The 23,885-nt window shown below is 32.4% G+C and overlaps 2 protein-coding genes across 2 annotated transcripts; both read right to left on the bottom strand.

Annotated features, from left to right (window-relative positions):
• Positions 1-367: 367 nt before the first annotated feature.
• On the bottom strand, positions 368-12,434 carry LOC133192113 (vesicle-fusing ATPase 1-like). Its single transcript, XM_061327980.1, has 21 exons — positions 12,360-12,434; positions 8,842-8,936; positions 8,159-8,258; positions 7,845-7,963; positions 7,533-7,678; positions 7,024-7,073; positions 6,787-6,875; positions 6,404-6,546; positions 5,744-5,810; positions 5,359-5,491; positions 5,197-5,271; positions 4,785-4,875; positions 4,579-4,653; positions 4,159-4,442; positions 3,715-3,871; positions 3,277-3,410; positions 2,902-2,968; positions 2,709-2,788; positions 2,109-2,305; positions 1,778-1,829; positions 368-491 (listed from the first exon to the last, which is right to left on the bottom strand). Exons 2-21 carry the CDS (start codon positions 8,934-8,936, stop codon positions 417-419), a joined length of 2,229 nt encoding a protein of 742 aa, XP_061183964.1. The 5' UTR covers positions 12,360-12,434; the 3' UTR covers positions 368-416.
• Positions 12,435-14,342: 1,908 nt separating this feature from the next.
• LOC133192116 (uncharacterized) lies at positions 14,343-23,853 on the bottom strand. The gene is made up of 5 exons (XM_061327984.1): positions 23,736-23,853; positions 21,620-21,826; positions 18,347-18,478; positions 15,434-15,580; positions 14,343-15,118 (listed from the first exon to the last, which is right to left on the bottom strand). Exons 2-5 carry the CDS (start codon positions 21,816-21,818, stop codon positions 14,490-14,492), a joined length of 1,107 nt encoding a protein of 368 aa, XP_061183968.1. The 5' UTR covers positions 21,819-21,826; positions 23,736-23,853; the 3' UTR covers positions 14,343-14,489.
• Positions 23,854-23,885: the final 32 nt, after the last annotated feature.

Raw genomic sequence — 23,885 nt, 5'->3', positions numbered from 1 at the left:
TTAATGAAATAAGTTTGCTCCAATCAGAAACACTTTCTATATTCAATATGAACACAACAAAAAGTCACAAATCAGCTTTTGTTATAAACATCTGCTATGTTCACAATTATTCCCTGTCAATGACATTTAGCAGCATGCTTTTAATCTTCATGCTGTATTTTCAACACTATTTTTAATATCTGCTTCACACCAATAGTACAAGTAGTTCTAATTTCTGAACATTCATTTCTAAGAATATGTGCATATGACTGTCATTTTAATGTACCGAGACATATAAATAACTAAACTTCACTAAAGTTACTAAACATGACTGTAGGTTTAGATTCTGAAAAGATAACAATTATGCACTTCATAAGCAGCAACAACATTTTTCATTAAATCTATCACAATATTTATAAATAATAATAAAGTATATTCTAAACAGTCATCTCTAGTCCACCCTCCTCTTCCAAAACACACAGAAACTTGGGGATTCTATGTGACTCGTCAATCTGAAAAGTATCAACAACATTTGTCAATGGAAATAAATTTCACTTGTCAAATTATGTTTCATTGACAAGATACAGTTCATTTAATTTGGAAAAGAGCTGTCTTTCTAAAAGTGAAACTGTTCATTCATTTGAAAACTGGAAACAGAATTTAATATATTCGTTAACCCCTTGATCCAAACTTTACTGCAGTTTTATCTCATGATCGATGCAAAGCAATTATAAGACCAATCTTTGTTAAGTCTAATGAATGCAAAACAAACCATGAATGTATTTTGCTCAAGAAACTTCTATTGCTGCATTATATAGTGTAAGACATTTCTGTACCCTTAATGAACATTTGTTCACAGATAGATTTCCAAATTGTGATTCATTTTATTTTGTGTGTGTGCCAATCATGCAAAACAAGAAAATCAATAAGATATTGATGGCACTTTCCATTTCATTCATGAATAATTTATAAATCATCTTCTTTGTGAACTGTAGCTCTGTTGTATAATTTCATGTTTCTTATGATAATACATGTACAATTTAATTTAATTCAGGTTGTAAAATGCCATTTGATTGAATACAAAAAAAAATCATTTAAATAACCTGTGTTGAAAAATGTATAAATCTGGTTGACATTACATTTAAAATTTGTACAATTTGAAGGCATTTTTGAAAAAGAAAATTGTCATAATTTGTACACTTAATGATTAAATTAAATTATAAGGAATAAAATCAATTGCTACCCAAGTTATACTAATATCATCTTGGTTGGAACAGTTTATGCTTTTTTATAAACTGCTTTGCGAATATTGTTCACAAGTATTAACGTTTGCCTATAAATCCTCACACCATTCCAAGCCTGTGATGGATAACTGAGAAACCCAATTTGTAACTTGTTTAAATTTTTGATTTTCTAATCCACACTTTGCAAGTTTATTACCACTGAAGTTACATTCTTTCTTTATCTATTCTTAACACTGTAATATTTATCAAACTTTTAATACTGAAAAGTGTTAATTAGAAAGGACACTGTGCCAATATATTTTTAAGTGACTGTGGCACATATGAATCCTAGTATGTCAAATGAATATGTCATTCCAATTCATGCATTATCATGGATAATAATAATGTAATGTACATATATATACAAGCTTCTCAGAAATAGAATTTAAAATTTGTATCATTAAAGATTTTCCCATTTGGAGCAATGAGTGAATCTGTTTCCTTGGTATTGGTGCTTTCATATGTACATGCATGTATATAAATATTGTTCACTTTAAATTCTAATCAGTGCTCACCTGTCTGGCCATTTCTATAAGAACTAGCAATTTCTTTATACCAATCCACAACCTGTAGAAAACAAAGAAATTTTATTTAAATTCATCTGATTTCTAACATTCAACATAAGCAGGATTTTTATATAAAAAAAAAATGGCTATATATTATTAAATTTGATTTTAAAAAAATTATTGAGATAGGAAAATGAATGCAGCAGCAAGCAAGAATACCGATGTTAGATCTCTCCCAATCATTGTATGGAATTCCTTTAAATTGACAATGTTTTCCAAAACATTATTAATAATATTCACATGTAAAAGTTTTTTTTTGGGGTGAGTTACTGCTGTATACCTCTTTCCACTGGTTTTCCTTTTGAGAATTTCCAGTTCATTGCTGTTGAAGGCATCCACATTCTCCAGGACTGCCATTAGATGTTCACTACTGGAGATATTGGAGGCATGTATAATTGTCCCGAATGTTTGTGCCATATCCATTTCCTGGAGAACATCTTTCCTACTTGAAGTTCCAATCACCAAAAGTTTATGACCCTAAATTACCAAACAACATGTATAATATCACAAGGGTACATTGATACAGGTGGCCAAGTTATTCACAGAAGATATACTATGACAGTGTAAATACAACAGTTAATACATTGTATTACAGTGGAATAATCATGGGGAACCAATGTTTGTGGATTTCATGGTCATACCTTACCCCTCAAACGGTTATTTTGTCAACATACTGATTTACAGATTCTACCAAATAAATGAGCTGTCGTGAAATCACATCCCCACGAACCAATACAATTTTGCTTGCCCACAAACATTGACTTGGATTTAAATGATTCCACAGTATATTACTGACCATCCCATCCCTGCCACTATATGTACATGTACCATCTGCTTTTACATCTTTATAAGTACTTTTATAGGAATAATGAATAATTACCGATGGTGGGGCTTTCTTTAGGAGCACCAACAGAGCCTGCAGGACTAGATTAGAAAATCGTGGACCAATGGGAACATAGTCTGAAATCATAAATATGAATATGAATTCTATTACCAGTTATCTGGTGAGAATAAACTTGTTCTAGTGAAATTTCTCTTCACTTGCCAGAAATAGTTTTTATAAAAAGACATACCTAAAAGTCTTTCAATGTCATCAACAATGATACAGCTTAGTGGAGATTTGTATGCATCATCAAACATCTATAAATAAGTGCACCAAAGATAAGAATTTAAATGTTCATTCAAGTAAATAAATGTTCAATAAATTTTAAGATGCACTTTTTCCTGAATCACATTTTCTGTTTTCACATCATAATAACATACTTTTAATACACGATTGTAAGCTTTAACTTTTTTGCTGTATAACACAGCATTTACTTCAATGACTATAACAATAACATTCATATTCTTTTTATTTGCATAGCATTTCTAAGAACCGAATGCAAAGTTTAGCTGACTATGCTACCATCAACTCAAAGAGTCAATATTGATTTTATTTAGGAGTTTACCTTCTTTATTGCCTGACATTTAGCAGGTTCTGTAAAACCAATCATGTTCTCTGCACTGATCACCTTGATGAATGGGAAGTCAGAGTTTTTGGCTATCTGTGCAGCAAGGGACGTTTTCCCACTGTTTGGTGGACCTATAAGTAAAATACACCAATAAAACTTCCAGAGTACTTGTTATCAAAGATTTGACCTCCTCTATACAAAAAGAAACTGGATGTGTCCTATTGAATGTTCAGTACTCCAACAGAAAGTTTTTTTTAGGGGCCGACGGGGCCAAAATAAAGCCAACAATATAACAAAGTGGTGAAATTAATTTAAGAAATAAACAAATTAAAGCCAGAAAACCCAAATTTCAATGAAAATGACAGTATTCACTTGATAAGACAATGAGTGATTTCAAATCATTTTACAGTAAATTTGCTCCCTTTGAATACCTACCTTCCACAAGTACTGTGACTAGAGGTGTGGTAGTACTAGTTTTCGCCTGTGATATCAGTAGATCCCCATCCTCCAACACTCTGTGAACAGGATCCCCCCAAGTAATGATTCCATTGGATATATATTTCTCAAACTCTTTCTTACTACTTCCAAATGCCTAAATCACAAGAAATATTTTGAACTTCAAATATGTATAACGTACATAATTATCTATCAAAATGAAATAACACTTTTAGGGAAAATCTCAAAAATACTTAGTTTGATGTGTTCAAAAATTTCTTCAGAGCAAATTATTTGTTTTCAGTTCTCCACATTTAGGTACATGTAATATACAATACAAAATTAACCTTTCAGCATTGCTGCATAGAACAAATACATGTATCTTTGAAAATTAAACAAAATTTTTCAGACAATTTTTCTTCCAATTATAAACTTGTCACTTACAGGTGTGCAGTCGTATTCCAGAGCATGCATGAAGTCCTTCCTTGTGATCAGTAGTTTCTCCACGGCGTCTGGATCCACCTCCACCTTGCTGGTAGCTTTGATCAGTCGGTTCATGGCTGTGGACTGTGCTGCCTTTACCAAGCCTTCAATCTCGGCTCCACTAAAGTTCTTAGTCATGGCAGCCAGCTCCTCTATATCAACATCTGGGGACAGCTTTCCGTTTTCTCTCATTGTAGATGTGTGAATATTTAAAATTTGTACTCTGCCCTGTTCATCTGGTAAACCTGTGTGACAAAAGGATTTTTGTTTTTGTCATTAAATTGAAACAAATATTGCTAGAAATTCCGCTATTGTTTGTAGTAATAAAAACTCTATGGTGCAGTTCTTAAAATATTATCAATTATTACAAGAATCACAAACCAATTTCCATCTGAACTTCTAATCTGCCTGGTCTTATTAAAGCTTCATCTATCATATCTTTCCTGTTGGTCATTCCTGAAATATTTAAAATACTAGTATATAAATATGAGCTATTGAAATATCATATTTGAAATGATTCTTTAACTGATGATGGTACTTTTAAAAAAAAAAAAAACTTTTTTTTTCTCTTGTTGATGTTGTTTTACCTATAACAAGGATGTTGTTCAGCTGATTAACACCATCAATCTTTGACAACAACTGATTTACCACTGTGTCATGAACCCCTGTGTTTCCAGCCTGTCATCAAATAAGATCCACATTTCAATGTCAAGAGATTTCAAGTTTCAGATACAGTTTACAGCTTTTGCACTTCCAATCTCACTGCTTATTGCAGACAGAGAAATCAATTAATTAAAACTGCAGTGAAAGCAGATTAAAAAAACAATTCAAGATCTGCATATAAAATCTTGAATTTAACATGTAAAAAAATCCCATTAAATTCATTTAGTGTGAAAATCATCATGAAGGAAAAAATAATTGTATACACAGTATTTCTTTAGAAGAAAAATCAAGTGAACCTAAAAGACTTTACAAAACATATGAAACAATTCAACTTACCACAGACCCTCTGGATTTACAAATGGCATCTATCTCATCAAAAATGATGATGTGTAGACCACTGTGAGGACCACACTGCAAAAGGAAACTTAAAATTATTACTGAAAGATATTTCAGTTCAAAATTTTGCTTACTCATAAATGGAGTTTTCAAATTTCCTACCCTTTGTTCTTCTTCTTCGGCATCTGCAAACAGCATTCTGATGTTTTTCTCAGACTCTCCGACATATTTATCTAGAATCTGTGGTCCATTTATAATCTTAGGTTCTCTGGCATTTAACATCTTTCCAATTTGTCTGTCAAATTCATATGAATGGAATACATTTAGAGTCAAGATAAAAATCTAATAAGTATTATACATATACATGTGAATTTTTCATACTTACACAAATGCACAATATATAAATTTAAACGTTAACATTCAGCCCATGTAAGATAAGTGAAGTTTGCCAATAGGACATAAACTTTTTTTCATGAGAAGAATTAGATTTTTTTTCTATAAAATCTCTTTAAAATACACTTTGTGAAAGGAAGCTTTTAATCAGTACCTTGCCATTAAAGTTTTTCCAGTTCCTGGGGGACCAAAAAGTAGAATACCTTTCACATGCTTCATTCCTAAAAAAAAAAAATTACATTTAAATTATGCTTGAATTTGTACTTCAGAAAAATTAAAATCAAATTTTAAATACATGTACTTAAGGAGAGAAAAAAAAACCTCATCACATTCTTCACAATTTGTGAAATTAAATTATGGCCTTTCCTGCAGCCAATTCCTATGTTATCATGCCGATGACAGAATGCAACACAAGTGTATTTCAATTATTGAAATACTGTGAAATCACTAAGTCTTGCGGGGGGGGGGGGGGGGGGGGGGATTTTCATTGTTTTCATGGTATGAAGAGACCCATGAATTCCTATCCTCCGCAAAATTTCATACTGCACTATATAGTTTCTACTGTAACCACAAAAAGAAATCCCCTCTAACCAGTAATTTTTTCTTTAACCATAATAATTTGAACCCACGAAAATAAGTGATTTTATAGTATAAAAAATATAGATGGATAAAAAATGTATATAGATTCATATGAGTTTACATTAAATATTTTAGATTCGATGCAATGTGTTTTTTTAAGTATACTTGCCATCAAGGTCAAATTTCTGGAAATAACAATGGAAAAGTCAGAGGGGACATCAGGAAGACAACTTACCTAACTGTTCTATAACTTCTGGTGGGAAAACTCGAGAGGCAAAAGCTCTCCTAAATATTGCTGAGAATTCTTTATCCAGACCGCCAATACCCATCTTATTGAAGTCCCAGTCAGGATTGATTATGGAGGTAAAGGCCTGCTTACTAAAGAAAAACAGTAAATATTCATCAAATTTAGGTAAACTTTCTTCACTGACTTGTATGCAAAAAAATGCAAGAGAAAAATGCTATGTTTTCAGATTGATATGCATGTAAATTTTTGCACACTATATACATGTACATGCATGTGACATGTAAAGATGAAAAATTTGCATAAATCAGAAAAAATCCATAAATATTTCATAAGTTGGAACAATTTTTTTTATCAGTGCATTGTATACTCACCTTTTAGACTTTCCTGTTAAATTAATTGTGGATGTATCTGCTTTCTCAAACACCACTGTTGTGTTAGGTGTCAACAAACCTAAATGTGCCTGGGAAAAAAATATACAATTTTACTCAACAATATACATGACATCACAACAGCAGACTATGAATAAAGTGCTCTACAAAATGGACACAGAATTGCAAAATTTGTTCCACACAAATTACCCAATCAAATCTTAAAAAAAAAAATCTTACCCTCTTTGAAGTTCCAGTGCCCCCCTCTTTCATTTTGGTAAAATCAATTACTGCAAAATAATTTTCAATATCTCACACTTTTTAAAACATTTTAGATTTCAATTTTCTTGTATCACTCAAATATAATAGTGCTGGGCATCTTTTCACTAGGAAAAAAACAAGGAAAAGTGTCATCATACAATCAAAATGTACGATCGGAAGTCACTTTCTTTTCTCCATAATTCAAAAATTTCTCTTTCACCTTGGTAACCATTTACTGTAAGCTAACTTTAATTCGTGTGCGAGAAATATCCGCGAGTTCAGCGTCCTACTTCAACTCGCGAATATTAGTCGCTGCGAACCAATTATTTTGCTTTGTATTTGTAGAGAATGTTTCCTCAGTCACGAAAATTAATTGTCACTGATTGATTTCAAACTGACGATTTGCGAATAAAAGATGATGCGAATAATAGTTGGTTTACAGTATTAAACAATTATTAAATGCAGATAAAGAAATTAGACTGTAGTACCTTCTATCTCTTTGACAGTGAGGACCAGTAATTTTTTGTCAGCAAATTGAAAAGCCAAACTCTGACCCTCTGTGAAGGCCATGTTATTGAACTGCATCAGAAACTCGGCTGCCATTTTGTCTGTGTCATGTGGATCTGAATTAGCGCTGCAAGAACAGCATGTAAAAACAAAATTTACCCACACAGTTATTGAATTTAAAATTATAATTACCCTATGTTATCTTTTAAAGAAATAGTCATATCATCAACAAGAAATAAAGAGATTATTTAAAATATTTGATATTTATACAAGTAATGAACAAATCCTCTTACTTTTTCTTCTGGAGGAAGTCCACCTCCACTACAATGGTGCCTATTGTGTCTGTTTTGGGATTGAATTTATAAGTTTTTACTGTTAACTCTTGATTCAGTGAAATATTTGCCCATCTTCTCTGAAAAAGAAAAAAAAAACCCTTTAAGAATGAAAAATGCCTGACATCTATTATCAGGCATAGGATGTCATTTAGAAACAAAACTTCTGCATATTTATTGTTATATTAAGGAATTATTCATTTATAATTCTAGAAAGGAGAAAAAATGAAAATAAAATAATAAAAATACCTGATAAAATACTCCAGAAAACTTACTTGCATCAAGTTAAACCCCACATAGCCTTGCTGCATGCGATCACAGTTCTTCACAGAGAATACAAACTTCATATGTGGAGAGGTGTAAATTTCTACATGTCTAAATTAAGAATAATAAAAACTATGAGAATTCTATATCCATGAGATACATATTTCATGAGTGGGGATTTGTTAGTCTCCAAAAATTTGTATTATAGTGGGTTCCGTTTTATCCAATAGTCAAGGTGTCAGTCTAATTTTATCAGATTAGTTTATAAACAGAGGGCCTTAACATATCACCTCCAAAAACTTTGACCTTGTGGGTTTAAATATGTGGTCAAGAGAATTAGACAAACACATGTCCCCAAATTCAATGTCAAAGGCATAAATTTTAATTAAAAAAAACATAAAAATATTTTTTTCAGTTTCTAACTCTGCTTTACTTTAGCTAGTATTTAAAAGTAAACACATTTTAGCCATAGTTTCTATCTCTGTTGGAACTGCCAAAAAAAGGGGGGAAGGGGTGCACACATACTGTAGTTTTAGCAGAATATAGGCATTGCCATATAGTAACTTCAATTAAAATTATTTCTTTAAGTCTTTATAAATTCAGCAGTTAAAGAAAATAGGTGCTAAAAAATGTTAAATTTTATCTCTGGGTAACTTAAAGCTAAAAATATAAAAGGAAAAATATATACATGTACCTGCATTGTTGGTCATCTATGTCATGAGGAGAGGTGATAGCATAATTTGTAGTGGACAATTCATCCGTCGGACATTTCCCTGCTTTCATTGCCATCTGGAGTTACAAACAAAATAAATTAAAGCTCTAATGTTCAAAATAGTTACAAAGACAAGCTTCCAATTTGAATTTACAAAGCCAAAGTTTCTATTGATTACGGTAAAGAATTGACTCAAAGACAGAATCAAAAACCTGTTGCTGTTTATTGATTTCATGCCACAATGTATCAAGCACACTACATCAGAATTCCCTGGATTTGTGCAAAACTTATTACTTTTTGTCACAGTTAGACAGTTTGATGTATTTTTTAAGCCATTTCAGTCTTACGCAATTTGGGGAAAGAAAACAACAAGTTCCAGGGTCAATCAAATAGAGATGTCGTATATTTCATAAAATCTGGTAATTTTATTGATTTTCCTCTTGCTAATGAGGACTGGGAATTCCCTAGTGAAAGATGACATCCCACAGCATGAGATTGATGACATCCCAAAGTATAAAATGGTCTCCAACTGATATCCCATACACATAAAGACCAATGTACCAGTCCCGCCAATGAATACGCCAACATATAGTCCACTTAACAAGTTGACAATCAATACCAGTACAGAATGTGCTGTAATGGTAGCAAATATACCTACATATTCAGAAATGTAATTAAGTCAATATAAACATTTACAGAAGATTGGATACTCATGAAAGCTGTGTCAACAGATTTGGAAATTTTCAGACAATAGACGATGGTAAATCAACACCAATAGATAAAATCATATAAAATCACTCTGAATCCAATAAATTGGATCTTTACTAAACCACATCATGATGTGAATACTGGTATCTGCTTCATAAAATCTAAATTATACTAAGTGTCTGACCAGATACTGATACTATGGGCAAAATATACACCACTTCAATCAATTGATTTTTTTTTCTTTATATACCTACCAGGCATATAGTGTCAGAAAAAAATGCAACATTGTCTACTCGACCAAGAAACAAGCATTATACTTTTTGAACAATATAAATGCCAACAGGAATACTACTTTATATAGCATTAATAATTGGAACTGATAGAGCTACAGAAAAAATCTCCTTATATAACTCTACTTATTTTTGACATTTATTTAATCTACATAATTCTGGCACTAAACAGGAGATTGACCTATTTTTGGTTATGCGTGAATCAGGAAATTATCTAACATAGTCATCTCATCAAACACTTATTTTTTTTTTTTAACTTGAGATCAGATCAAATACATAACCAATAATTTCTATTTTCAAATGTTTACCATGTGTGTGATAGCATATGACAGTATTTTCACATTATTTTCCTCTTCATCATGTTGGTTCTCAAAAACAATGCAAAAAGGTCATTGTGTCACATCTAAAATTGATGTAACATGTGATAATAAGCCCAGAATCAACTCAATCAGATGAAGACCAGAATATTCTATGACTGGTGTTACTGTATAATCAATACCAAAAAAAACCCCTCTACAACTGCCCTGTATCAATCTTTACAATCAATGAAGTCATTCAGAGGCTGAGTGCAATTTCACTTCATCCTTAAGAAAAATGACAATGTTACTTTGTCAAAAGAGGATGTTATGTGATACAATTAATGTAGAAAAACAGTATTTTGGTTCATGTCAACTGAGAGCAATAAACTAATTCAATACATCCATGCCTGTTGTTTTGCAATTGGTGTATACTGGTAAATATGCTGTCAGATCTAAAATGATACTTTTTCTCTCATTGTAGATTTTGTGCATTCCAGATATATGTCTATGCTGGCTCTTCAAAAATATCCAGACTTTCATGGATATTCACTATTCAAATGCAAGGGAGTTGTAAAAGAGCAAAGAACTTAATGTTGTGCATGATATATAGATTAAGTATGATCATACACATAGAACATGTATAAAGATATATTTATTTACAATGTACTTGTAATATGTGGTTTCCAGTAATATCAAATCAAAGCTTTGTAGTACATTCCTTCCAAGCTTAATTTTAAGATCAAAATCTCAATCTCACCTTTTACTATCAAGTTATCTTTATGAAAATCTTTGCAGCACCTTTGTTTACTTTTAATGTTTTGTTACTGTTTGTCAAATGTTTTTCCTCTCTATTTAAAGTGAATGTTGATGTTTTATTACTTTGCTTGACAGCCATCAAACTTGGTACACTAATACCCCTGGAGTGGATTACCTTTGTTGATTTGAGGTCACAAGGTCAAAGGTCATAGGCCAAACTAGACATAGGAAGATATTAATTGCTCAATAACTTGAGAACCCTTTACTAGCTGCAGAACTGTAGCTCTGTGGTTGAGAAAATTCAGACAGACAAACCAGAGAGCTACAGATCCATGCATTGTAAAAACCTCCGATTTATGGCGACACTTTTTTGTCGCTCGCTTCAGGTATTATTTCTCTTATTATATGCATTTCCCAGCTTAAAGGATCACCGTAATTTACCAATCTAATTAAAATTAGATGTTCCGAATCCGCTACCGCTTCTCAAACATCTAACAACATCCAATTAGGGGTCACGTCAGAGCGACCTTTCGATTAGGAATAAACATAAAAATTTTGGCAAATCAGATTCAACCTTCTGTATACGATCCTAAAATTAGTTCCACGGCTACATCTTTACATTATTAATGCTCAGTAGACTGTTTTACGTTGAATTAAAGTAATTTTGGTATAAATTGAACGTATAGTCTGCCAATTTGGCATTCTTACCTGAATAATGCAAACGAAAATGCACAAACTACATGTATACATCTTTATATCCCGCATGTCACGTTTATATATAGCACGGTCTTTACCGTGCATATTTTGTTTACTACGAAACCCCTCGGGCGTTTAGGTGTGGCAGTAAAAAAAGAAACGCATCCGAACTATCAGTCAAGATTTCAGAGACGGCAATTTCATTGGGTAATCGAAAGGTCGCTCTGACGTGACCCCTAATGGGATGTTGTTAGATGTTTGAGAAGCGGTAGCGGATTCGGAACATCTAATTTTAATTAAATTGCGTAATTTACTAAAGTATCGCCGTAAATTGAAGGTTTACGTAACCATGATTGGTTCCCATAAAATCATAGTATGTTACTAGCCCCTGTGGGTCTGGGGACAAGGGAGTGTGTGTATACATAATGATAAATTATACAACCTTTTATTTATTTCCCTGTGTAATTAATTCCCTGTATTAAAAAATAAGTCACCAAACACAAAACATAATACGGTTATGTACGACTTCATTGGTGAAACATGAAATCAAATGTATACATGTATATTAACACTCCCATTATACCTCAATCTTACCCAGATTTTGATAGTGTCTAGATTTTCTTTTAAAGGAAATTCGGGCCAACTAGCTTATGTAGCTGTAGAGATAAACTAAGGCCTCACTTTCTTCGAATAGTACTGTATCGTTAATTGATAAATGTCAATAATAGAAATAACATATAATATACAGTACCTTTAGATGGTAATGAACTGAATCCTATCTTTAATTTAGTAGCTATCCGATAATCGTTCACTCCCTCTTGGATTTCGTGGATTTTATCTTCTGGTCGTGACTAAATTTAAAACCAAACTGTTTTTCAGGAATAGTGAAAAAAAAGATACAAAATCCTGTTATCCAAGATTCCGCTTATTTATGCAAGACAGCCTTGCATTAATGCAATTAGTTATATCTTCCTTAAATATGAAAAAAAAAATGTTATGTGAATCTTCCTCAATACTCCACATAAATAATTAGGAAATTAATTTCCGGAATAAACATCTTACTAAATTTAGAATTCCACGTGGAACTTTACATGTCATCAAAACATGCGTCATTGATTAAGTCGTTGCAATACTCGACATTCATATTCATGTTACCTCTGAGACATCATACATTTATAAATACATGTAGTATGTGTGAAGACCTCTTTAACCCCCCCCCCCTCCCCCCCGGACATACACGGTTATTTATATTTAAGCCCCCCCCCCCCCCAAAAGGACATACGCGGTTATTTAAGATGTATCTCTAAAAACAGTGTATAGAAGCTAACTGAATCATAAGGAAAACATATTCCGACTGTTATTAAATGAGCTTTTTTGATGTTTTTTTTTTGTTTTTTTTGTTTTGTTTTTTGCAAGAATGAAGATCTTTTTTTCTCTCTCTCTCTCTCGAATGAAAATTTTTTGTGTTTCATTGATTATTCAGTTAAATAGTAAGAAATAAACTGCACTGTAAATATTCAAACACTTATATAAATGGAGACATTTTCAAAGCATGCCTGATATGGACATAACAGTTTTTTTGCCATTCAACTTTGGCCCCTAGAAGCTCCTAATATTCCGATAAAGCAAAATGTTTTCATGCATCTATATTTTGAATCTTCTCTTTCATTACCAACTTTCAAAGTAGTACAGTGTATATCACCTGCACTAGATTCAGTTGTTTTAAAAAGTTTCTTTCTTGTAAACTATTTTGCATCAAAATTTAGTAATTCCTTCTGTAAAATGGGGTTGAGGAATATAAATATATTTCAAGTAAATGTCCTTTGTTTATTTTCACTCTGGTTTTACTAAACAATAAGGAGGAAGAAGTAAAGCAGTATTTTTGTCTTGGGCCATACAAAAAAAAAATTTTCTCCATAAAAGTAGATTTTTAGGTTCCAAAACCTGAAACTTAATACTTTCAGGAATTGAACAAAATTTGCACAGATCATGCAAAAATTCCATGTTTGTCAATTTTCCCATTTGTGTGCCATGATGTCACTTGAAAATTAGGTCATCTACAAGTCAAAGACTGTTCAGTGCAATCATGAATAAGTGTTATCAGTGTGTTCTTATTTTTCATTATTTGTGAATTTGAGTATTATTTATTTTGACATTGAAGATATGAATTAGCAAAATATAGACTGTGCCTAAATCACCAACATATCAATTCAGCTAAAACAAAAACATACTTAACCTTGTTAAGCTTTATATTAATGCACACATTTCCTTTTGATGGCTTCAAATATTAACCCATTCTTGTATTTCCATGTGTTTACTTCACTGAAGAAAATCTTATTCTAGATACATGATACATGTACACTGAATATGTTTTATCTCAATCTGCATTTTATTAAGTTGTTTAGTAATTCATTCAAAACTTGCACTTTGAAAGTTTTGCTAGAAAGCTCATCACAATCACCTAAGAGATCTATACAAGGCTTGTGTAAAATCTTTTTTTTTTTTTAAAATAGCAATAATGAACATTCTTGATACATGTAACTGCATACATTCATGAGAATCCTGAAGATTGACATTCAATGTACCAGTAATGAGAAATAACTATACACTTGCAAATGAATGTAAATACAAAAATAAGTTTTGTGTAGAGTCACTAACACATTGATAAAAATTGTAAACATTTTGTGAAGCAAGTTTAATGTTTACACATTTAGCAACATTTTTTTTTTCTTCAAAAATTCACTGCTTCTACAAAATGTTAGTGGGAATGGGCACTTGATACATAACAAGTAAGCATGTCTTCATTTGACTTCATTCAAATTTATAACAGTCTTCATAATAGAATTTTAAAAAAGGCCAGGAAAATAATCAATATACAGAGTTAAAACCCTGGCACCATCCTGCCTTTCTTTTTCGCCAATTTTATTTTCTTGTCCTTCTTGCTCTGCTTCCTGCTTTGTATATTTTTCTGTCTTTTTTCCTGTCTCTTTTCCATCTTTTTATTCACAGCATCTTGTCTCTCTGTCCACTTTGCCTTCTTTCTCTCTTTCATTTTCTCCTTCTTTTTCAAGGCTTTCTTTAACAAAGCAGGATCGTCCTTAACCTTCTCTCCTTCTGCCCGGAGCATGACACTTTGCCAAGCATTCTTTTGCTCCATTTTCTTTGCTTTTTCTGCATCTTTTTCCTTCATATTCTCCACCTTTGATTTCCTCTTTTCAATATTTTCTAGGAGTCTCTTAAAGTCTTTCCCATGTAGAGAATTTTTATGTTTTTCCTTCTCATCATTCTTTGTGAAGTCAAATTTACTAAACACAAGTTTACCACCCTTGTCCATCACTGATGGACGCTCCGGGGATTTGTAACCGGTCACAACATCACCATTCACGGGACCACTAGCTTTTAACACAGGGTTTTTATTCTTCTTGCGCTTGACTTTACTTTTTAATTTGCTTTCTTTTCTTCGGAGTCTTTTCTTTTCTTGTAATTCTGTCGGAGTTAATTTTCTTTCCTCTGGTAAAAAAAAATTGTATCAACAGTTATTGAACAGTGTCAGCTACCATGATTGTATCACGTGACATGATCCTGCAGAACTATTAAAATAATGCTTTTTCATATAATTTCTGACAAAGAGTGAAAGAATCACTTAAAGTAAAACATATTAACAAATACAATGTACTTTGCACTATAAAAACTGGAATTACTGGAAAATACTCGACAGTAGTTAATTGTCAATTTTCATGCCATCTACTATCAGATTACAAATTTTTGAGCATTCAAACCTAAGATTTTTGATTTATTAGTTTGATATAATTTAAAATAACTCACTGCTTAGCTTTCGCATTTCCACCATTTTCTGCCTAAGAGCTTCTAACCTTGCTGCCTTACTAACATCTGGAGTTCCTTCCCCTCCATCAGATTTCTTGTTGCTTTTTCCTTTGTGTTTGTGTTTGTTTTTCTCTTTAATTTTGCTATCTGTAATTATTTACATACATAATGCTACATTTAAATCCATCTTCTGACTGAATAATCAAGATTTTTCTAATATCTACAATTCATGTTGAACTTAAATCTACCAAACTGTGTCAATCTGTCTGGTATTGAGAGGCCTATGAGCCACAGCACTCAACTAAGTCATCTTGCTCACTTTGTCTTAGTCTACATAGTATAGGCATACTGGTACAGTACTTGTATAAATGTAGAGAAAATTTTAAATTTGTTGATCTGGAGAAATTTTTTTAATTAATTTTTTTTTTTCATATACGGTACAATATTTCTATGTATGATTCCCTACTTATGCCGCACCCTAACATTACACTGAGATGCTTGTTATGTCTTGCTGATCTGAAAAATGGGCTATCCCAAAGAGGCAGGATTTGAACAAAATTAAAATTTGCACTGTATGATAATACTTTCATAACTAAACTAATCAAAGCTTTGCCATTCTGGAAAACATGAATTTCATGATTTTTTTTTATAATAGTCCTATGTTAAAATGGGAACCTTTCCTGTGGCCCCATTCAAGCTCCAAGCATCATAAACTGAACAAAGTTTAACATGGATGATATGATTCTTGCATATAAATTTGACAGATACAGCATTGATTTTTTTGGAGAAAAAAATATTTTTAGGAATTTTCCTACAGTATGTAAATCTTCGAGCCTACTCTCCCTGGTTCCAAGGGTTGCAATTTCAACATATATAAATCTGTATTGTATAATAAAGCATTTAAATTCAGTTATGTATAATGTGACTGAATGTCTAGAATCTTCAGACAAAGCTGACAATTGTTATTCATTAATTTGAACAATCTTCCCTTGGAAGAGAATTTGTTCATTTATTTGAATAGATATAAATTCCCAACAACTAAGGATTCTATTTGCCAACTGTTTGAGATTGGTTTTGTGATTTTTAAAAAGAAGATAAAAATGTAAAAGTTAAAAATAACAGAATTAAGCTTTGATCAGAACAAGCTAATTCAGGGATTTTATGTCCCCCACTTTAGGATAATATAAGAGGCAAATGGAGAGAGAAAAAGAACAATTAACCATGGCTTTCACCTTTTGCCCTTAAAATCAATAGAGGTTTTCCTTCAGTTGGAAATATTCTTCCCCTTAAGTTTCATTGCAAAGACTCAAAGAGATCTAAAAATATCATCTGAAAACTACTTAACCAATATATTAATTTCTGACCTTGACCTTTGGCCTTTTGACTAACAAGAGGCCCATGGGCCACAACGCTCACCTGAGTCAATATGGCCCTGCTGTTCTTCGTCAGCAGATTTCTTCTATATATTCATATGTAAAGCTTTGATCGCCTGTTCTATGCATACCCTTGGCCTACCCCTAGGTGCCATGTTTTGAATGAAATTGAATCTAAACTTTCTGAGGATGCTTCTATCTTAAAATAACTAATCATGGCTTTGCTGTTCTAGAAAATGGAATTTTAAAGATGTCTGCCACCCTACCCTGGGGGAGGGGGGTCATGATTTGAACAAACTTGAATCTACACTACCTGAAGATGCTTCCGTATCAATATGACTAACCATGGCTTTGTTGTTCTTGAAAAAAAAGATTTTTAAAGATATTTTCTATTTATGTTCTTTTGTAAAACTTTGATCACCCATTATGGCCCCACCCTACTACCGGAGGATGCCTTGAACAAACCTGAATCTACAATACTTGGGGATGCTTCCATATCAATATGACTAATTGTGGCTTTGTTGTTTTTGAGAAGAAGATTTTTCAAGATTTTTCCTATATATTCCTATGTAAAACTCTGATCCCCCATTGTGGCCCCTCCCTACCCCCGGGGGTCATGATTTGAACAAACTTGAATCTACACTACCTGAGGATGATTCCGTATCAATATGATTAATTGTGGCTATGTTGTTCTTGAGAAGAAGATTTTTTAAAGAATTTTCCTACATATTCCTATGTAAAACTTTGATCCCCCATTGTAGCCCCACCCTACCCTCGGGGGGTCATGATTTGTACAAAATTGAATCTACACTATGTAATGAAGGTTTCTTCAAAGTTTCAATTTTTCTGGCCCAATGGTTCTTGAGAAGAAGATTTTTAAAAGATGACACCAAATTTTCACCAATTCTTAATTATCTCCCCTTGGAAGAGGGCATGGCCCTTCATTTGAAAAAAATTGAATTCCCTTCACCCAAGGATGCTTTGTAGCAAGTTTGGTTGAAATTGGCCCAGTGGTTCTGGAGAAGAAGTCGAAAATGTGCAAAGTTTACAGACTGATGGACAGACGGACAGACAGCTAGACAGACGACGGACAAAATGTGATCAGAAAAGCTCACTTGAGCTTTCAGCTCTGGTGAGCTAAAAATTAATAGGGGTCTTCTCTAAGTCAAAAGGAGTTAAAATATATAAAAATTTCTTTACAAAAGCTAAACAGAGAACTAAATTTATCAACTTGAAACCATTTCATGCAATATGTGAATTTCTGACCTTGACCTTTGACCTTTGACCTTTTGACTTTAAAATTGTTAGGGGTCTCCTTTAAGTCATAGGGAGTTATGATATAAAATTTCATTACAAAAGCTTAAGGATTTTTTGTTGTTGTTGAGATATCGTCCAGAATCTAAAGCATTACACAGACAGACAGATGGACAGAAAGACAGACCCAAATTAATATCCCCTGCATACAGCGAATATAGGGGACAAAAAAATAACTTGACCTTATAGCTTAGATAAGCTTTAAAAAACCCATATCTCTACATACATGGCTCCTCCTCTTCAGCTGATTGGGATTCAAACTGTAATTGAGAAACAGTTTTAATTTGCAGGGGATTTAACTTCTGTTTCTTCACCCCTTTAGATCTCTGTTCTTTTTTCCTCTTTTTTACATCTTCACCTGAAATATTTAAACAAACAATGAATCCTGCAAGTCAAGAAGAACATATATATATATATATACATGTATTGTAGTTCACTTTTCTAATAAGAAAATATTTCTGAAGAGAAAATCACTGTATACTGATAAGATTGTCCCCATAAAATGCAACTAAATTTCTGAATCAGAATGTTTTTTGATTTTTTAATCTGAATGAATTGAAGACACTGTTTCTGGCTATTAAAACTTTGAAAACAAATTTTAATTACCGGTAAATTCTAACCTACAAGAAAACACTGCAATCACCAACAATCTTTACCAGAAAGATTTAATTCTGTGACAGACTTTATAGTCAATCTAATTAAAATGAATTCAGTTTTTACAAAATTAACTTAAATTGATGAAAGACAAACTACTGAATATCAGAAATACAGATCATCGGAAATGTTAGGATGTAGCAATTGAACTATTTTTAGAATCATATACATAGGCACTCCCCAGCTTAATTGTAAAAAAAAACATATCTACTATACTATAAACATAACAAGGTGCCCCTAAGCGGAATCCAACATGGAGGCTAGTTTCATGCCTTGTTATGTTTATAGTATAGTAGATATGTTTTTTTTTACAATTAAGCTGGGGAGTGCCTATGATCATATACAGAAGCTTGAATCTGACGGGCCAAAATTTTCATGTTTATTTATGTTGAAAGGTAAAGTTGCTGTGACCCCGAATGGGATGTTGTTAGATGTTTCAGAAGCAGTAGCAGATTCAGAACATCTAATTTTAGTTAGATTGACTTCATAGTCAAGTAGTATCAAAACTTGTTTGTAAAGCAGAATGTGCACTTTTCCTAGAACTCCTCTCACATACACAATGGCAGGGGATAAAGAGTCAAACATCAACATATCAAATTACTGTACGTGTACATAAATTGATGTATTCAAAATTTAGCACAATCACTGGGTATTGAGTGGTTGGCATAATCATGAATTAGCGCTACACATGTCCGCGCCGTTTATTGTAATTATTAATGGTATTCATGAATTAGCGCATCATTATCCATGCCAAAGCCGCTAAAATATAAAGCCCACATTTTAAAGTACAGTAAACAGTATACAGTAAACGGACTGTCAAAATCAGAGTGTCAAAAGCTTTAAGATAGATAAAGTGTGTTGAAAGTTTTAGATAACTGAGAGCCTGTCAGAAACTTTTAGATAATCAAGGACTAATCAAAACCTTCTAGGTAACTGAGAGACTGTTAAGGCCAAACAAAAAAATATGTGTGGTTCCGGTTACGCCTCCAAAAAAAATTAGGGTAGGAAGGTAGGTATTTTTTTTTTTTTTTACAAAATTATTTTCTTAATTTCTCTAAATAATACCTATCACTGCTTTGCAAGTGGCATTTAGATGTGGTGTGATAATATACTAGTCAACATTGGTAGGGGACACCTACATGCTAGCTTGCTTAGGATTTAAAACTATTAAAAACTTGCACTATGTGTTGAAGTGATGTTTTGCAAGGAGGCCGCCATTGCTGAAACTAAAACTAATATCGGAGCCAATGATGGAAATCGGAGAAAATTCTGGAAAAAATATGAAAATTGCCGGAAAAAAGTTTAGGGTCGGGGGTATAAAATAGGGACGGTCGGGTAACCGGAACCACACATATTTTTTTATTTGGCCTAAAAGTTGTAGATAACTGAGGGACTGTAAAAACCTTCTAGATAACTGAGGGATTGTCAAAACATTCTGGATAACTGAGGGACTGTCAAAACTTTCTAGATAACTGAGGAATATCAAAACCTGGATAACTGAAGGTTCCAGATAACAATAATGAGACTCAAATTCATATTAAAGTTAGGAATATAAACTCACTTCATGTCTAAGTATTCAAAATATCTATGTCTGATGCAATGAATTTCAACTGTATATTAGAAAAAATATCATAATTTTTTGAATCATGTTTAATCAGTGTTGAGCTTTCACCTGCATCAAATTCAAAATTCTTCACCTGATGGCTATTCAGACTATACAGTCTGTCACAAACAGTATACACAGTATCACTTGTTTTATGCATCACTAGATGCATCATCAATGATTTGATAAAAGAAGAATTCATAGTGAGCAGAGTGAGCTCTATATACTTACATGTAAGAACAGAAATTCCCCTTGCAGACATTGATAATGGGAAACAAAACATAAAGGTGACAAAGATTTAGTTGTTGCAGAGAATTCCAAAGAAAATAACTTTTAAAAAAAATATGCCCATTTTTAAATACTTGCACTCTCTCTTTACAATCTCTTCTAGAAATGCAACTGACATACAAAAAAAAGTATGAAGAATGATATGTCATGATACCTCATAGTCTATACTGAGTGCACCAGACCTCTAATTTTCCAGTTCAATTATGATTTTAAATTTATGAAGGAGGTTCTGTATAAAGTGATTATAAAAATTTCTCATGAGTAATACAATGCTCACCTTTAAAGGCCATGTCGTCAAATATATTAATGACTAAGGAATAGACATACCCAACAAAATAAATTATTTTGACTCTTATTGATTACAACAATAAAACCCAAATATCTTTTTTTAATATTATACAATTCTAATGATTCAACATGTGATTTCTAACTATCATTGAAATATACACAGCAATATTTTTCTACCCATTGGGAAAGGGTCCGGTACCGCATCAATTGGAAAAAATAGCATCTAAGTAGAACAAAGGAGAATTTTCTGTCATTTAAACACATGAAACGTATTCTGCGTTTATTCCAACCTCATTACCTATTACTCCGTGTTTTAAAGAATAAACAACAAGTATTTGTTGTTTTTCAATGTCCCCTTATTTTCGCATTTTCATGCTTTCAATTTGTCAAAATGTATGACACTACCCTGTCTACACAGATCCCGCCATATTACGACTAATATCTACTTTCGATTTAAGCGGATGTGAAACAATTAGTCAACTTGTACAATGTTTCATATAAAAAAAATATGACGTCATCATAGTCTGTTGCTTGGTAGTGGAATTGGGAATTTTTAGTCTCAAAATTGGGAAAAATTAACGTTTTTTGGCATGGGGAATGGTACCGTTTATCGGTACCAGTTATATACGAAAAAAAAAACGCTGATACATGTAAAATATTGAATACCATCTACTTCATCTGACTCTGATTCACTTTCATCTGACTCCTGCAAAAGTTTTTCTTTTGTGTCCTCAGAAAAAAAGGATGCTGGTGGAATTGTATCAAGAACTCTCTTAAAAAATTCAAAGTCAGCTTCTGGTCCTGTGTTCATACATGTAGTTTCATTCTCATATACAACTGCATTTTCTTTCTTCTTTGACTTCATCTTTTGATCTATAAAACAGAATATTTACATCCACTGAATATTTTCTCCCATTATTTGTTGAAGAAACCATTGTCGTTTATCATTCAGTTAACACTGCTAAGCATACCACCTGTACATGTTTATTGAGTAATGGCTCTTCCATCAATGAAACGTACAATTACGTACATATCAATAATACAATATTTAATATACTTAATCCTACTTTAAAAGATTATTTGCACAGATATAAATATAAAACAATAAAATGTCTTTCTTTGTTTGTTAGTATGGGAATTAATGTTGCAGCTATTGCAGAAAAAATTACATATGCATTTTTCTGCATCAGCTGCAACATTATTTCCCGTACTTACAACCAAAGAGAGCATTTTATTTTTTAAATAGTCTTCCAATATTTGCACAGTTATTGTCCATTAATTATCAGGTTGGGCACACCCCACCAAATGGTCATTTATCCCCCGTTTGGTGGACAATCTCCCATATCGGAGACGAATTTTACTGACCATTTGGGAGAGAAAAATGGTTGTGTTCAATTCCATAGAATGGCGTGGAATGGCGCATAATTTTAAACCATGTGATATAAAATATAGATATTTATCGGTGTTTTGAGTGAAAAAAATCGGAAATTCAACGTGTAATTTTTTGCGCAGTGTCGTTCAAAAATTTGACAAAAAATGTCACGTATGTAAACAAGTACAACTTTTCTCCGTTTTCACTTAAAAAGAACATTTCCTCCTTCTTCAACGATGCTGCACCTGTCAATCATGTTCTTTACTTTCTCTTTCGATTATCCGGGCAACCAATCAAATAATGCAAACCAATAAAAACGATGATCTTTTTTTAACCTGGTCAAAAGCCGGATTTTACTACAGAGGCACATTAGTGTCAATTTTCAATTAGAAAATCAAAAGAAAAATAAGTTTTCGCCTTTATTTCGTTTTATTTTGTACGCAATAGCTTTGTTCTCCAAAAAAATAGTAAATGAAGTTAGATTATGATATAATTATTGTTTTAAAACGATGTACTTCGAACGAATACAAGAATAATTGCAAAAATCACTTTGTAAACCTTTTATTGAAAATTATTTATCAAGTATATTAAATTCATCAGTAATATACATATTAAACCACAAAAGGTCGTATGGAATATGCAACTTCATCCTAAAAGAAAAATAACAACAGATATTACGTTCAAGTATAGAAAAATTTAACTTTATAGCAATAAGTGCCCACCATACCACTAAAGTAATGAGGAGCTCGTGTTTAACGGGATTTTATAGAGATAAATATTGACAAAGATCCAAAAAGCGATTGAAACTTAACTTATCAAGAGTTAGACCACTGGATAAAATAGAATTTTTATCCTACTAGACACAATCAATTTTTTTTTGATCGAGTAATCAAGAAGTTCGGCTGTTACGGACAACTATGGGTATCGTTTTTAGGAAGTTATGGAGAAATTGCACATGGGAAATCGACCGAACTATGTTAATTGTGCGACGAATATGTTCACTAAAATTCCCCAATGCCTAAGTAAATGCGCTTTTGCTTTATTTTAAGAAGATTTGGAATAGAATAAAGAAGTCCACCATTTGGTCAGTAAAATTCGTCTCCGATATGGGAGATTGTCCACCAAACGGGGGATAAATGACCATTTGGTGGGGTGTGCCCAACCTGATTATTGTATAGTATCCATTAATTATTAGTATATCGATTTATCAATTCCCTTCCATTATTTTTCCAGTATGAAAACTATCATGATAAATGTAATTTAATATTCCAGCATTCTAACAGCTTTTACCAATCAACACTTATGTTATGTCAAAATGAAGTACAATTTTTATATACATCCCAGAACAACCGATTTACTGCCCAAATTTCAATTTTGATTCAATTGTGCCATGCTTAAATTAACCTATACCTTTCAAAACAAGAATATAACTGTTATCGCAGCAACGGTAAGGAAAACATAGTTAAAATTAAAAGTTCCTCGCACGTGTTCACGATGTTGGAAGGTTTTTCTGAAAACAGGAAGTGCTACAAGTAAATGTATTTATTGAATGAAACCTCG

This window comes from Saccostrea echinata, unplaced genomic scaffold, assembly GCF_033153115.1.
Source record: "Saccostrea echinata isolate AGI-Se365-2 ecotype Australia unplaced genomic scaffold, CSIRO_AGI_Sech_v1 ptg000025l, whole genome shotgun sequence".
Classification (NCBI taxonomy): Eukaryota; Metazoa; Mollusca; class Bivalvia; order Ostreida; family Ostreidae; genus Saccostrea; species Saccostrea echinata.
The sequence above is the reverse complement of the archived record's forward strand: the minus strand, read 5'-3'. Positions and strand labels throughout refer to the sequence as shown.

Excerpts from the sequence above, each read along its gene's own strand:
- LOC133192113 (XM_061327980.1), bottom strand. The coding sequence starts at position 8,936 with ATGGCAATGAAAGCAGGGAAATGTCCGACGGATGAATTGTCCACTACA. Across the intron at positions 2,969-3,276 it reads AATGTCAGGCAATAAAGAAG|ATGTTTGATGATGCATACAA; the intron begins GTAAACTCCTAA and ends ACTTATTTATAG. Across the intron at positions 2,306-2,708 it reads TAAAGAAAGCCCCACCATCG|GGTCATAAACTTTTGGTGAT; the intron begins GTAATTATTCAT and ends TTGGTAATTTAG.
- LOC133192116 (XM_061327984.1), bottom strand. The coding sequence starts at position 21,818 with ATGAAGTCAAAGAAGAAAGAAAATGCAGTTGTATATGAGAATGAAACT. Across the intron at positions 18,479-21,619 it reads AGAGTCAGATGAAGTAGATG|GTGAAGATGTAAAAAAGAGG; the intron begins GTATTCAATATT and ends TAAATATTTCAG. Across the intron at positions 15,581-18,346 it reads AGCTGAAGAGGAGGAGCCAT|ATAGCAAAATTAAAGAGAAA; the intron begins GTATGTAGAGAT and ends AAATAATTACAG.